Source organism: Sciurus vulgaris (genome assembly GCF_902686455.1).
Source record: "Sciurus vulgaris genome assembly, chromosome: 6".
NCBI lineage: Eukaryota > Metazoa > Chordata > Mammalia > Rodentia > Sciuridae > Sciurus > Sciurus vulgaris.
The window spans coordinates 63646366-63662225 of record NC_136466.1 but is presented as its reverse complement, the minus strand read 5'-3'; the positions used below and the strand labels follow the sequence as shown (position 1 = coordinate 63662225).

Here is a 15860-nt window from a genome sequence, read left to right as displayed (position 1 = left end):
TGGTGACCAAGAGGATTGCCATCTGTGTGGGACAAATGTGCAGTTGCATTCCACGTGTAAGCTATAAGGTGGCTCAAATGTAAGAGAACAGAAACCTGCCAGATGCCTCAAGTGTGGCTGCAATGAAGGGGAGAGGTGACCAGTCAAAACCAGGGGACAGCCAGAGGACCCTGTGCTCTCTGCATCCTGACACCTTGCCTGGGTATCAGTCAAGTGGACTCTGAACAGCTGCAGGAGCAAGATGTGCCAACTACCTCAGATTCTCTGCACAATTCCAGCTAAGAGCACTTCTGCATCCACTGGGACATTAGAGTCTACTCTGCCCCCACCTGCAGAAGACATCAGAGACTGTTCCCTGGGACACTTCCCCTGCCCTGTTGGTCCCCCTTCCTCCCATTCTTCTCAGATGTTTCTCAATAAATTTGTTTCAGACAAATTGTGAAAAAAGTTATTATTAAAAAAAGATCCTTATGATCTATAAAAGAAAATAGATTTTGATAGATTAGACTTCATTAAAGAAAGTAGAGTTTGATAAGTTAGACTTTGTTAACACTTAGTATTCCTACTCTTGGAAAGAGATGATTAAAAGTCAAACCACAGAGCAGTATAAAATATAAGTCCTGGACTTACAGCCAGGGTATGTAAAGAACTTTCAAAACTCAAACAAAAAAATTCAATGAAAATGGGGAAAACTTTTAAGTGAAGATGACATACAGATGGCATACAGATGGAAGATATGTATATCAAAAGATGTTCAACATCAATATTTTTTAGGAAAATAAAATCACAAGGGAATATCACTACATACTTAGGAAAAAAACTGACAATTTCAAGTTTCTAGAAATTTATAGATCTCTATACATGGTTAGTGGACATGTATAATGGAGCAACCAATTTAGAATCAGTTTGGTAGTTTCTTATAAAGTTAGAAAACATAATTCAGTAATCCTATTGCTAGGTGTTCCACATAAAATGTAAATTTATGTTCACACCAAATCCTCTACATAAATGTTTACAGTTGCTGTATTTGTAATCACCTCAGTCTGGAAACAATTCGAGTGTCCCTTAGCCATCAAATGGATAAGCAAACATGCTATATCCATACTGTAAAATGCTTCTCAGCCATAAATGGAACAAACTTCTCATATAAACAAAAGCCTGGGTGGAAAAAAAATACTTTATGCTAAAGGAAATAAACCAGATTCAAAAAGTTTCATAGTACCTGATTTCATTCATATGGCATTCTTGAAAGGAGAATGAAAACAGATGATTGGATGCCAGAGGCTGGAGGTAGAGAGATGGGTGGACTACAGAGAATCCCAGGGGAATTTTCTTTGCAGTTCTGACACTTTGAACCCAGGACCTTGTGCATGCTAGGCAAGCTCCCTACCACTGAGCCATAGCCACAGCTGAACAGGGAACCGTTTACTCAGGAAACTGTATCTGGATTGTGATAACAGGAACTTGATTACGTTTCCAAAAGTAGCAGAACTAATAGCCAGGTGCAGTGGCGCGCACCTGTAATCCCAGAACTTGGTAGGCTGAGGCAGGAGGATCACTAAATGTAAGCCAGTCTCATCATCTTTGCAGGGACTTCAGCAGCTTAATGAGACCCTGTCTCAAACAATAAAAAGGCTAGGGATATGGCTCAATGATAAAGTGCTCTGGGTTAAATCCCCAGTACCAACCCCCCCAAAAAAGATGCTTTTATTACAAATAGGTGTCAGTAAATATTGTCACATGATTTTATCTTTACCCTGTTAATGCAATGAATTATATTTTTTTAATCTTTGGATATTGAAACGAGTTTTTTTTCTGGAATAATTTTTACATGATAATGGTCTTTTCTAATACTGCTCTGTTTGATTTGCACATATGTTACAGGCGTTTTTTGAAATGTTTTCATTAACTACTTAAAATGCTTCAACCCTTTTCTAGTGCTTCTTTTATACTTGAATAATGTGTGCAATACGTCAGGCACTGTTTCAAGCATTTTGAAAGTAAAAAGTCATTTGATAATTATAAATGACACACTATTTTTTTCCCTTTTCATAAATGCGATAATTTACACAACAGAGAATATATACAATTTTTACAAGGTCACTAAACTACTTTTGCCAAAATTCTAAGACTGACAGCACAGTTGTCTAACTCTTGGTTCTTAGTTTTTAACAATAAACTATAACAATAATCTCTTCCTCATGGTTTTAAAAGGGAATTACCAAAAACTGATTTCCTTTGTGAATATGTTTAAATTAATAAATGCTTTTGTAATACTATATGCATCATATAATGCTTTAAAAAGAATGAATCAATTTATATATCATGACCAGAAAAGGAAGTCAAATTTAAATGTCATATGAATAAAGCTAGCCACAGATAAGTTTACATAATGTGTCTCCATTAAATATGAAATCTCCAGTTTAGAGAAATATAAAGATTGAGGTACTGAGGCTCCAAAATCTATTCTATGGTTTCTATAGTTGCACAATACAGTCATCTTGGAGGCTTAAAAACAGATCAATGCCTGGAGGTTGAGGAAGAAGGATGGCAAGTTCGAGTCCACCCTCAGCTTCTTAGTGAGACCCTGTCTCAAAATAAAAAGTGAAAGGGACTGGGTTTGTGACTCATGGCAAAGCTTCCCTGGGTTCAGTCACCAGTATTAACAATAACCAATGACTAAATGAATAGAACCTAATGTGGAAAATCAAAATCAAATCAGTCTCAGGGGAGGAACTTCAAACTTCATCAAACTCTCCAGGTGGTTATCATTATCTATCTAGGTTTTAAAAGTACTGGCCATATTTGTATAGTGTAGTTCCTGGAACTTTACTTTTCTTCCCTCTCTTGTCTCTGTTCAAGAAAAATTGGAAATATTTCAATTTTTATCTAATTTAAAATCTATAAATATACTTATCATTTTCTTCCTCATTAGCTGGTGATTTATTTATCCCCTTACTTTTTGATGGAGGCATGGCTTTGATAATGTCTTCATGAGGCAAGTTCCAGGTCACTTCCAGGACACGTGGCTCTTCTGTGTCTAATCTCACCTCACTGTTTTGTTTTCCTTATACAGCAATCTTAAAAAGAGACTCTTTGACATAGTCGACGTCCACAAAGAAGCAAGAGTGAGCAAGACAGCTGCTGTCTCCTTTTGCATATTTCTTTCTCAGGAAGGTAATATGAGGCATAAGATATAGTGGCTTGTACATGGAGAATTGCTGGCAGGACATCTCCTCGTCTTGTCCTTCTGATGAAACTGCTTCTGCTTCTCTGAAGTACAGACAAAACACTCAAAAGTACATGCACCCTTACATGCAACACAGGCAATTGTTGCTTTCAGCATTTTTCCGTCTGTGTTGGTTAACATGATTATTTCTTGTTCATGTTAGGGACAGAGGAGGAAAGGATATGTTCTCCCTTAAAGAGGAATAAAGGAATATAGAAACTCAGAGGTTGTAACTGTTCTTTCTTAAGTGGGTGGATGCAGGAAATAAATAGTCCTTTCTAATTTCTTTTTTTTTTTTTTTAACTTCTACTGGTCATTTATTTTTATTTTTTTGTATGTGTGAGTGTAATCTCAAAAAAAAAAATCCAATTTCATTCATTGAAACTTGATGGGGCTGTGTAAGTATTCTGAAAGTTTCTCTACAACATTCTTCCAAGGTACCTGAAGAAGTTCAATGGCAAACTTCTCATTGAAGACTGAAGTTGTTTTATTCATCATGTTGTTATTTCATCTTTTTTCTGGTGAGTACATTTTCTAAATCTGTATAGAACATTTTTCATGTTCTAGAAAATGCAGGCATGGTTTGATATCACCAAGAATTTGTTGTTTATTTAGTTTAGATTCCTTGAACTGGTAAACCAAGTAGAACACAGTGCCCATGTCCCTTTAAAATTACATTAATAGAATTTGCCCTAGAATATAAAGAGAGGAATCATATGGTGAATATGTATGGCCTCTGAATTCTAGAGCATGGAAATTTATCTTTTCCCACCTATGGAGCTAGAGTACTTCAGCTAATTCCCTTCCCCATTTTGGAAATTCATATTCTCCAGTGGGATTTGTTAGAATAATGTCAATTATTTTATGTCTACGAGTTTTGCTTATCAATTCTAACATCAGAGCATTATATCAAGTCAGTCCTCATTGGCAACTCTGGGGAAAATTAGTCTATACTATAATTCATGATCGTTTTTACTTTCATTGTGAGGCAATTAATGTTGTCCTTGGAAAAGCATTGAAAATAGAGCAGACGGCTTGACTCTACATTCTGATTCATTCCCTTCATATTTAAGAAATCTTATATGAGTCATTGTCCTTCCTGGGTTCCAGTGTCCTCATACATAGAATGTAGGTGACAAGGAAAACAATATCTTCAATTGAGGGTGTTAACGATGTTAAAGAATATAATATACTGGAGACAAAGTTAGACATATTGTAAGAATCAGCACTGCTTACGGTTTTGCAATCTGATTCCCATATGTATCAGTGCCATAAAAGACTCAGTTCGTGGAGCATAGTATCCTCTTTGAAATACCTGCACCCATTTCTTTTCACAAAAGGTGGGACTATATCAAAGGAGACACCTGTCATTTAATCTCTTTTTATATTTACAGATCCCGTATTGTCTCAGGACTTTGATGACGAGATAGATGTAAGTTACTTTAAATTTGTAAGGAGGTGGAAAATATTTAACCTTAAAAACATCAACTGCTGTATGGTAAAATGCTCATGACAGAAATGATTCATTATACAGTGAATCTAAGTTAGTATCTTTGTGTAGGAGAAGATATAGGAACTCCAGCACTCCAGAAGCGGTTTTACTCATACAAGCACTCCTCCCTGTTTACTAGTTGTATGGAACTACATCATGCAGTAGTACAAGAGTTAATTCAGTCTTTTGTGTTTCAGCATTTAAATTGTTTCCAACATTCACAACAACCTTGTGAATACATATTTTCAAAGTAAATTTCTAAATGGGGAAATATTAGGACAATATGTAAAAATATATGGGATGCTGTTAGATATTATCATGAATTTTACCCCTTGGGAAAATAAAAAAGATCCTTCACAAGAGTCATCCTAGTTTGTAATCCTACTAACAATGATGAGGGCACCTTGGTCCCCACAGCCTTGCCAACCGGGGGTAGGATCTGTTAAATTTTTGTGGCTATTTTGTGTGAGAGTGAAGATTTCATTTATATTTCTCTAAACATGAGTGAAATTGGACATCTTTTCATGTATTCCAGGGTCATTTTTTTCATGATCTTCTCATTTTGTTTTCATGTTCTAAAGGAATTTTTTTCTCATATATTCTGTATACATTATTCTTGGAATTTCTTTTTTTAATGTTATTCTGATAAGTTTTAAATGTCAACAATTTATTATGAAAATTACATTGAAAATGTTGTAAGGGTCTTATAACTTGATTATGGGGCTTGTTTGCCATGTGAATATTTTTTATGTGGGTTAAATTTGGTTATTGAGTCAGATTTAGAAAACTTTCAATCATCTGCTTTTAGAGGGTGACTTTAAAGCAATTCATCCTTGATGGTGTTTTTGTTATTTTATTTTTTACTTAACTCAGATATGTTGGGAGTTTTAAATATACTATGAGATACATCTTCAACTTTATCCCTTTTTTTCCAAATGGAAAGTAAATTTTACCCAAATCATTTCTTGAAATGTCCACCTTTGCTCCAGTGATTTGAAGTGCCCCTTCAAACTTAAACTTCCAAATGCCCTTGGTCTACTTAGGGACTTTCTGTTCTCCTCATGTGCCTATTATTTGAATTGTAGCATATTTTCAAATTCTAGAAGTTTTATACAATGATTCAACACCCAGTAGAGCAAATTCACCCACACTACAGATTTTGTTTTGCAGCATTTTCTTGTCGATAAATGTGTTTTCCCTGCAAACTTAAAGATATCAGTTTACACTATGTTAAAGATGTTTTGTTGTCTTACATGAAACAAATATCTTTCCAATTTTCTAAGAATACTTTTGTGTTATCTAGCACTGTTTATCATTTTTCATGAAATTTACACAGTCCGTTAAGTATATTCCTAGCTATTTTGTCTTCTTTGTAGTCATTTTAAAGAGCTGTATTTGCCATGAATTTTATCTTCCAACTGACTATTTTTGTAAATAAAGAGGCAATGAAGTTCTATATACTAATTTTATATGCTGGTCATGTGTTGCATTCTCTTACTGTTTGATTTAATTTTAATGATTTCCTCAGTCTTCCTATCCCACTGTCATCTGCAAACAGATACAATAAGCAACTTTACTTTTTAAATTTCTATTTATTTTGCTCTTTATTGAATTCTCAAATACAATATTAAATAATATTGGAGATAACGAACTTTGTTTTTACATTTTAATTTTTTTCCTGTTTAGCCAAAATGCCTTCAGTAAGGTGCTGACTTAATGATGCATATGTGTATGTATGAGGGAATTTTCCATTAAATTCTGGATTCTTAAGTATTTTTATTAGAAATTATGTAGAATTTTGTCAATACTTTTACATATTTATACAGATGAACATATGATTTTTTCCCATTATGATTATTAATGTGTGTTATAAGGAATGCCTTTCTAATATTGAGTGAGTTTTGCATTACAGGAATAGATTCCACTTGGTCATTGTTTTTTTTTTTTTAAATTGCATTTGATCCTGTTACTAATATTTTATTCAATAACATGCAAATAATCTGAAAATGTATTATGCTTTGTTTTTATCAAGCTTAGAAATCTATGTTGTTTTTGCTTCATCAACACATGTAAATTTTCCTTAACTTTTTCTATTCCCTCAAACAGTTTGTATGATATAGGGACTATGTACTTTTGAGAGTTGAACTCTCCTTTAAAATACTTTGGGCTTGCTCATTTTCTGTATGTGATTTTGACTTATTAAATGCTTATACTTTTTAAATGGAAACTAGTCTTTTAAGTTTTGAGTCTAATGGGGTTAAACTGGACAATCTATGTTTTGTAAAAACATCCATTTCTTATGGAATTTTGGATTTCTTTGTAATGAAGTATACAATATAGTCTTTATATTTTTTCTAATTTACTATATTTCAATAAATTTTCCTTCTTATTTTACATTACATTGTTATGCCTTTCACATCTTTCTTCATTAATTTAGCTTGCTTTTTTCAAAGAAACTGTGATTGATTTATTATTTATCCAATCTGTTGTATTCACTTGTGATTTTTCGTTTTTCTAATTGTTTCTTTATGGCTTTTATTTTTAGCCATTTATTTCTAACTTTTTCATTGGAAATTTAATTTTTTAATTTTTCCATTTTTGTTGATATAGATATGTACATAAAGCTATGAGTTGTGATTGCTGCTTTAAATACATCAAATTGATTCTAATAAGATTTTTTATCATTATAATTGTATTTTAGGAATGTTCTAACTTGAGATTTTGTTTTTTCCTCTCATGCAAGTATGTTCTAAAATATTTTGTTTATTTCAGGTGTGAAGGACTTTTTTGTGTGTTTTTTTTTATTTTATTACTTATGTCTTATTTTATTCAATCCTTTATTTTAACTGCATGGAGATTACCGATTACTTTTTATGATCTAATACAGAGCCATTTTTCATGAATGTCCAGTGTGTTCTTGAGAAGAAAGTGTATTCCAGATGATCAGAATATCTCATTGGGATATATGCATAAATCTATTATATGATGATATTCTTTAGTCTGTGCATTCTAACAGCTTTGTTGTTTGTTGATCTCTCTTGAATTGAGAGTGGTATGCAGAAGTCTTCTGTTATCATTGTATTTCCTTCTTTGAATTTTTGTTTCATAAATGTGCTTTCTAGTTATGTAATATTTAGGTATTCATAATGTTTTATCTTTCTTGTGAATTATAGTATTCAGCATTATAAAGCACCCTTTCTTGTCATACTGAATGACTTTCATTTGAACTCTACTTTGCCTGATAGTGAAGTACAATTTGTGGTTTCTTATTTCTGAAGTTCACCACCTTATAGTGGTAGAGTTTATGCTAATTTTTTTTGTGCAAAAAAGTGGGGTGTGACCATTATTTATGTCAAGGTTTTCTTTTTAAAAAGTGCCCATTTTTCTTAAAAATCATCTATTATTAAACTGTTGTTAGTGCAAGATTAGTATGAACAGAATACTTCTTTGTACACATTTTTGTGGGGGCGACAATTATGCAGTAAAATACAATTAATCCTTATCCAATATACATTTGCCTCTCTTCATTTTGATCTTTTAATTAACCTCATCTTGGGTTTATAACATATTAATTAATATAGCCAAATTAAAAATCTGTTTTAATTAATAAGTGGGATCTTTCTACACATATTGATATAACCAATAAATTTTGTAAAAATCATTTTGCCATATAACATTGCTAAAATTATATTTAATTATTCATTTATATAATTATCATTTATTTATCAAATTATTGATTAATTGGGGATGAAATACAGGAGTATTCTATGTCTGAACTATGTCTTAGCCTTTTTTTATTAAATTTTATTTTGAGATAAGTTCTCATTAATTTACCCAGTTGGCTTCAAACTTGCAATTCTCCTTCCTTAACCTCCCAAGTAGAGTAGCTGAAATTACAGGTGTGCATTACAGTGGTGCCTGGCTTAAAAAAAAAAAAAAAAAAAAAAGGGGGAAGGAAGAAAGAAAGAAAGAAAAATAAAAACCCAAGTTTTATCGAGTGAGTGTCTGGTTTTTCAGTGTGTCATGACATTTATTCTATCTCTCACTATTCTTTATACACAAGCAATAAATTCATTTAACTGCCTTTACTTTTTTCCCTCTTCCATTTGTAGTTTGCTTTTTTACTTCTTCAGAATACATGAGCTTTATATATTTTTCACATTTTTTCCCCACTTAGGTTTCAATATTAAATAAAAAAGTTATATATATTAATTCCTCAAAATCAGTCCTTTGATTAACTTTCCACAATAATCCCTTATTTGGATAAAACCCATTCATTAGTAAAATGCTAAAGAAAGATTCAGTGTTGCTTAAGTAAGTGTAATTTTTCTATTGCCTTAATATTTGCTCAACTTTACTCTGTATTAGGGCAACTTGTAATTGAATATTTATTGTGGAAATATTTTCACTTTAACTTATATCCCTTGCCTGAATTCAATTGAGTGTTGCTCCACATATATTTTAAAGAAGCAACATCCTTTCTGGAGTTCAACATCAGGTACAAGGATTTTGCTTCAACATCCCCAAAGGTTTGCTAGTGACTCTGTAGCTCATTTTATTATGAACATTTCATGAAGGGGTTTCTTCTGCTTTATGGTTGTCTACTTTGGAGGTTAGGTTACAGTTTTAGGTATTTGAGTCTCAATTTTCTGTTATTTTTTACTTAAATAAGTTTTACATAGGTGGGAACCACATTTTTTCCCTAAATTTTTATGGACACAAATGGCTGGTAGTGTAGAGTCCTTTACAGGTTTCCTAGTGAGGAGTGCCCTCTTCTGACACTATGAGAAATGTGGAAATGAAGTGTGTGTGTGTGTGTGTGTGTGTGTGTGTGTGTGTGTGTGTGTGTGCGCGCGCGCGCGCGCGCGCGCGCGGTTTTATCCTTTGAACTGTTTAGTTCTCTCTTGAACTGCATTATTCTAAACGTCCTCACATGCTTCTTTTACATTTACCATTTACATTTCTTCCTTCCCCTCTTTATTTTTAACTTTCACAGGAAAGTAATAATGTCTTTCTCAAATTCCCTTGTTTTCAATTTCTTCCCTCGAAGCATAGCCTTGTCAAGCAGGCATTTTTTGATTGTTTTAATGTGAATGGTGGGCAGCTCACTCTTCGGGAGAGTTTAGTTGCATCTTAGTTTCCAAGTCCCCACATCTCTCTTTGCAGTTTTTTTGCAGGTTTTCCTCTTTCTTCTGTGGCTTCTTTCCCCCCACCTTCTGTTCTTTGTAAGAAGCTTGCTTGCACTGGAGTTTAGGTAATAATCTCATCAAAATTTGATTACTTTTGTACAAAAAGATACTGTCAAGCTGTTTCCTTTTTTGTCTTCTGGCTATGCTGAATACAAATGATTTGTGTAGGTTTATGAGTTTTTCTTGTTGATTAGTATAATTTTTAAAGGATTCATAGAGATTTGGATAGTCTTCATTACCTTTAGTCTTCTTGGAAAATAAATTATTTTAAAAATGTTACCTAAATTTCTGATGTGAATGTATATTTTATTAATAAATTTACTAAAGCACAGTCTACATGCCATATAATTCACTCAATTAAAATGCATAATTCAGTGATTATGAGAAATATTGGAAACTGAACCCAGGAGCACTTTACCACTGAGTTACATCTCCCAGTAATTTCCATTTTGTATTTTCAGAGTATCAATTAGTTGCTGAGACTGACCTCAAACTTGCAATCCTCCTGCCTCAGCCTACTGAGTCATTGGAATTATAGAAATGTGCCATTTCTCCCAGACATAATTCAATAATTTTTAAAATTAAATCTACCAAGCAGTTAAATTAAACTGTGATACAAATTGTCACATTTGTAATACTATAATTAGATTCCAGATACCCATTGACTGAAAGTCACTATTTCCTGCATCTCCCACTCCAGGGAATCACTAATGTAATTTCTGCCTATAGGTTTACCTTTTGTAGACATTTTATATAAATTTAATTGTATAAGATGTGGTCTTTGTGATTGGCTTCATTCACTTAATGTAACGTTTTCAAGACTTATCCTTATTGCTACATGTATCAGTACTTTATGAATGATATGTCATTGATTGATGACATATCATAGTTATTTTTCCATTGGATAAATGATGGACACTTAAGTCATTTCCACTATTTGTCTATCATGAATAGATTTAAAGGTCCCACTGCATTCTACCAACCAGGAAAGCATTATTTAAGAATCCACATCTACATACATTGTAACAAAATTATTGACCAATGAAATCAAAGAGATGGTATTACGGGTACTCAGAAGACAATGTCAGTCTTCAAAATAAATCCAAAAATCCTAAATAAAATCTTCACATGCCAAGTACATCAGTGTATAAAAATATTATCAAAATGTAACAAATTTTTCTTTAGTAGCAATCAAATTAGCACACAATGCAGTATACTTAAGGTTAAAGATTACATTACTATATTATTTCAATAAACAATTATAAAAGCTTTCAATGAATGTAAGCTATATTTGATAAAATATTTCAGAAAACGTGAATTTGTTATGGTGAATATGAATTTCAAGAATATCTAAAATTAAACAGTATAGAGTTTTAGGAATATCTACACATACAGTGAAAATACAAAGAAAAGAAGGTGAATGACAAATACAAAATTGAGATTAAGTCTGAAATAGGAGAGGAACAGAATTTGAGGTGAGAAGCTGATAAAACTACAAAAGTTATTAAAATGTCTTATTCTTCATTTGGTTTCTGATTACAGGGAGGTTTATTTTGTGATGGATCTATAATAAAAACATAGTTTTCTCATTGTCTTTGCCATGTATGGCACTTTATAATACTATTAAGAAGATTATTTTCAGATGTGTCATCTCTGATTATATCTTTGTTGTTTCTGAATTGTACAGTCAGGATGTAAAGGTTACCCAGAGCCACCATTTGTTTGTGACAAGACAAAGAATCCAGTTTGTGCTTCTGATGGCAAAACCTACAATAATTACTGTACATTTTGCTTTGCCAATAGGTAAGAGTACATTAGTAAACATTTGCTTCTCTTGTTGAACTAACAGTCCAGCATGCTAGGAACTACTGTGTTTCTCTTCATCTACAACCATGTACACAGTAAAGAGCTATTTTATTCCTGTTAAAGCTTGAACAGACACACTTCAATTTTACCCTAGAACTTCCACTTCTCTAAGTAGGTTAGCTTGAGCCATATATATGGTGCTGGCTTGTTTTCAAATACTTAAATCAATTAACCATACTTCACTGAATATCATCTTTTGTAATTACTAGAAGTAGACTGATATGTAAACTAGGAGATGCAGTAAACTGTGACTCTCTCTCCTCTCCTTCCTCAGGTCCTCAGTCAGGACTGAGAAAGTAGCCCCACAGCAGGAGAGAGGACATGTGAATGGTCTGGTGGGCAGTGGGGTATGCTGTATGAAGTAGGATGCAAGGGCACCACTCTATGTCTTGCTTAAATATTTAGTTGTGGGGAAGCTTTCAGACACCATAAGAGAAACTGACCTGTTACTTTTTGATTTTCCCTCTCTTTTTTTTCTGCAGAGAAAGTCATGGCAAAATTACTTTAAAACATTTTGACAAATGCTAACCCTTGTGTTGTCGTGCTATGCATTCAGAGGACTCCTCTAGTAATTCCGATCTGCTGTTGGATTAAACGGAACATCAACCTCTCGTGTCTTAAAGTCCTCGATAAGTAGGTGAATCCTGTTTTGGAAGGCAGGGGAATCTATAAGGATTAGGAAATCCTTGTAATTCTCAAATCTTAAAATTCCACACTTTTAATTTTGTCTGTCCAAATAGTAGATGAAAATATGAAAGATCATTTGTTTAATTATGTATTTATAGCCTGAAATAGAAGACATTTCTCAATCATTAAATACTTTTATTGCATATTGCATGATATTTACTTTATTAAAATAACTTTTTACCTTTGTGGTTGTACAGTATGTTCACACACAGGTGAAGCATAGGGAAATCTACTCAGAGCAACGTTTCCAAATTGCCTTAAATGTACATGAAGAGTATAGATAACTGAGCCCCTCCCTGTTCTAATGGATCAAATCTTCAGGAGCAAAGACAGGTTTTTCTGGAGAAATTTTAACCAGTGACCCAAGTTACACATTTTTGTTCCTAAAATAAAGTTAGCATTTAAAGAAATGCAGATTCTATACAGAAGAGTGAGAAAAATGTTTTAAGTATTTGTTAGAATACAGGTTAAGCCAATAGAACAGACACAAAGGAGCATACAATTTAGTCAATCTGTGATTTGACCTGTATTTCCAGTAATGTTTTCTAAAGTGGGCACAATGTCTTGGGTTAGAGGAAGCTCTGCTCTCCACAACTCAGGTCTTCCATTTTTAGGTAACACAGGAATAGTAGTCCATTCATCTCTGTCAGCCAATGAGAATTGTGCTTAACTGGAGGTCCAAATGCTTATTTAAAATTTATCTTACCAAATCAATATAGAATTAATATTTGAAGACAACATTGTACCATAACCACTATGTCAGTTTCATGGCACTATCCCATAAATATCTGTGACAATGGAAGAGTGAAAAATATGAAGACCATTTACTTAGCATCTCAAATACCACTCTTTATGTATCCATTAGAATGAAAGTTTATTGGGCAACCATAACTTGTCCTTGATATGTTCACTTTTAACTGAGTATTTTCCTTTCTTTTGTATAGATCTTGTACAAGAGATGCCTTAGCAAACATTGATATAGTTATACAGGTATTTGTTCCTTGAGAATTGACAGGTTCATTAAACATTCAGTATATATCAGGATCTATGCATACTGTTAGATGGTAATCAAAGCAAGGTGTGGTTGGTCTCCTCAAGGATCTGACAATATATTGGTCAAATTGATTTTCCAGTAGTAAATGAGCAACTACTCAGTACCAAGAACTCTGCTGTACAGTTTCACAAATACCAGACTTTTAATTCTTGTACTTAAATCCATTATTAGCTTCAGTTTATGTGTTCCCTTATGAGATTAATAAAACTCAAAATGAAAGAAATACTGCATTTTGTTTTATAGTCAGATGCAATTCTGCCACCAGGTTGATATGGTACAAAGGAAATTGTGTTTTGTCTGGAGGGCAGTTGACTCTGAGGTAAACACAGCCTTGTGCCTAGGTGAAGAGTAAGACAAAATATCTTCCAGACAATATCATAAGTCATAATCTTCAGATGAGTGTAATTTTTTAAATTTATTAAATTTGGGCAATAACATGTTTTCAAAATTGAAATGCTCTGAGATTTTCTGTCTCTGTCTTAATGAAGGATCAATTTCATTACCTGACTAGTCTTCCATCCATGCCTAACTAAAATGTGCAATTATACCTTGTCTGCCTCCCTTTTCAGGTCTGTGGTTAACTGGGGTTTTCATCATTTTATTTTTGAGTTGTCAAACTTCTTTATGTATTCCAGTTACAAGTTCTTTATCGGATATATGATTTTCACATGTTTTCTCTGGATATTCCCTTTCTTCCTTCTTTCCTCCCTCCCTCCTTTTCTTTCTTCTTTGCTTTCTCTTCTTTTGTTTATTTTCTGTAGTGCTGTGAATTGAATCCAGTGCCCCAAACATACCAGGCAAAGCACTTTACCACTGATCTTCATCCCCAGACCTTTCTTTTACTTTCTTGAGGTGCCCCTTGAAATAAAAAAATACTTTGATAATGTCTAATTTATCTTTTCTATTCTTTTGTTGCTTACACTTTGGATGTCATCATGAAGAATCTGTTGCTGAATTCAATATCATAAAGGTTTACCCTTGCATTTTCTTCTCATGGTATCATAGTTTTGCTTGTTCCCACATTTGTCCTTGTTCTCATTTTGAGTTAATATTTGGGTGAGATAGGGGTCCAACATTTTTATTTTTAACCTATTAAGTCCAAAATTTTCAATTCTGCAAATATTTAAAGAAAATTGTCACATGTGCATTAAAATAAGTGGAAATCATAATTTAGGTTATGTATTATTACATTAACTAATATATTATAATTATTATGAATTTATTATATTTTATGAATTTATTATATTTTATATTACATAATTATATGTGACATTCAAATTTTTATAGTTGTTCCACATTCAGGATGATGGTACAAGATCAGTTAATGTGGCTCTCTAGTTATCTGAACACTATTTATTGAAAAAACTGTTTTTCCCAATGGAATGTCTTTTACATCTTCATTGAAAATAAATTCAGCATAAGAAAATTATCAAGATAATGAGATAGGAACACTGAATCCTTCTTCCCCACTCACCCACTATAACTCAACAGCAAAAATCTAGAAAATAGTTAAGAGGATCCTGTGTGTAGGGTGAGCATGATTCCACCCACACTAAAAGCAATAGGAGAGCTGAAGACAATCTCTCCTCTAAAGCCCCATCCAGGACAGCTCCATATTACTGTGAGGTAACCTCCACTTCCCAGATTCTCCCTAAGGATGGAAATAAAGAACAAGACCATGCATTCAATACTCTTATTTTCTTGGGAACTTCTTGCAATACTGTCTCTGTCTTACCTGCCTTAGAACAATGATGATATCTGGTACAGTATGGACACCTGAGAAGTATATAAAACAAAGATGGAAGTATGAAATAATGAGCTGGCATAAGCCTCAACCCCACTACCTAGTTTAGCATACAGTGAGCAGGCAGAGGAAAAACCCAACCTACAGTTTCTCTTTGGAGAGGGAAGGAAAGGAAGACTGTCCAACATTCCGACAATGATAAAAAACTGACATCTGGTTTGCTTATTCCAGAGTTGACAGACTCTGGCTTACTCTCTACACCTGAGAACAAAGGTGTTTGAACAGCACAAAGGTTCGAAAAACTCCTAGTGTCTCCCACTGAGCTAATTGATAAGTGTATTTTCAAAATGAGGCCAGTGAAGAAAGATTGGGAAAGGTGGCTGGTTTGTATAATGAGCTGACACAAACTCAAAAGTCAAGGAAGTATGTTTTAAAACAAAGGAATAAGAAAAATAACCAGGAATTGACCCTAATAAACTGAATATATATGATTTACCTGACATGAAATTCAAAGTAACATTCTTAAAAATGCTCAACAAGGTTGGGAGAATAATGAACAAGCACAATGAGAATTTCAACAAAGAAATAGAAAATATAAA

General features: G+C 33.2%; 1 protein-coding gene across 1 annotated transcript in view; it reads left to right on the top strand.

The window, feature by feature from the left end:
• LOC306664094 (ovomucoid-like) overlaps positions 1-13247 on the top strand; it is a 59973-nt gene extending 46726 nt beyond the window's left edge. Inside the window, exons 2-6 of the mRNA XM_079144810.1 lie at positions 3077-3177; positions 3667-3750; positions 4624-4661; positions 11598-11713; positions 12259-13247. Coding sequence (XP_079000936.1) covers positions 3684-3750; positions 4624-4661; positions 11598-11713; positions 12259-12304 — 267 coding nt within the window. The 5' untranslated portion in view covers positions 3077-3177; positions 3667-3683 and the 3' untranslated portion in view covers positions 12305-13247. The remainder of the gene's footprint in view (positions 1-3076; positions 3178-3666; positions 3751-4623; positions 4662-11597; positions 11714-12258) is intronic.
• The last annotated feature ends 2613 nt before the right edge of the window (positions 13248-15860 follow it).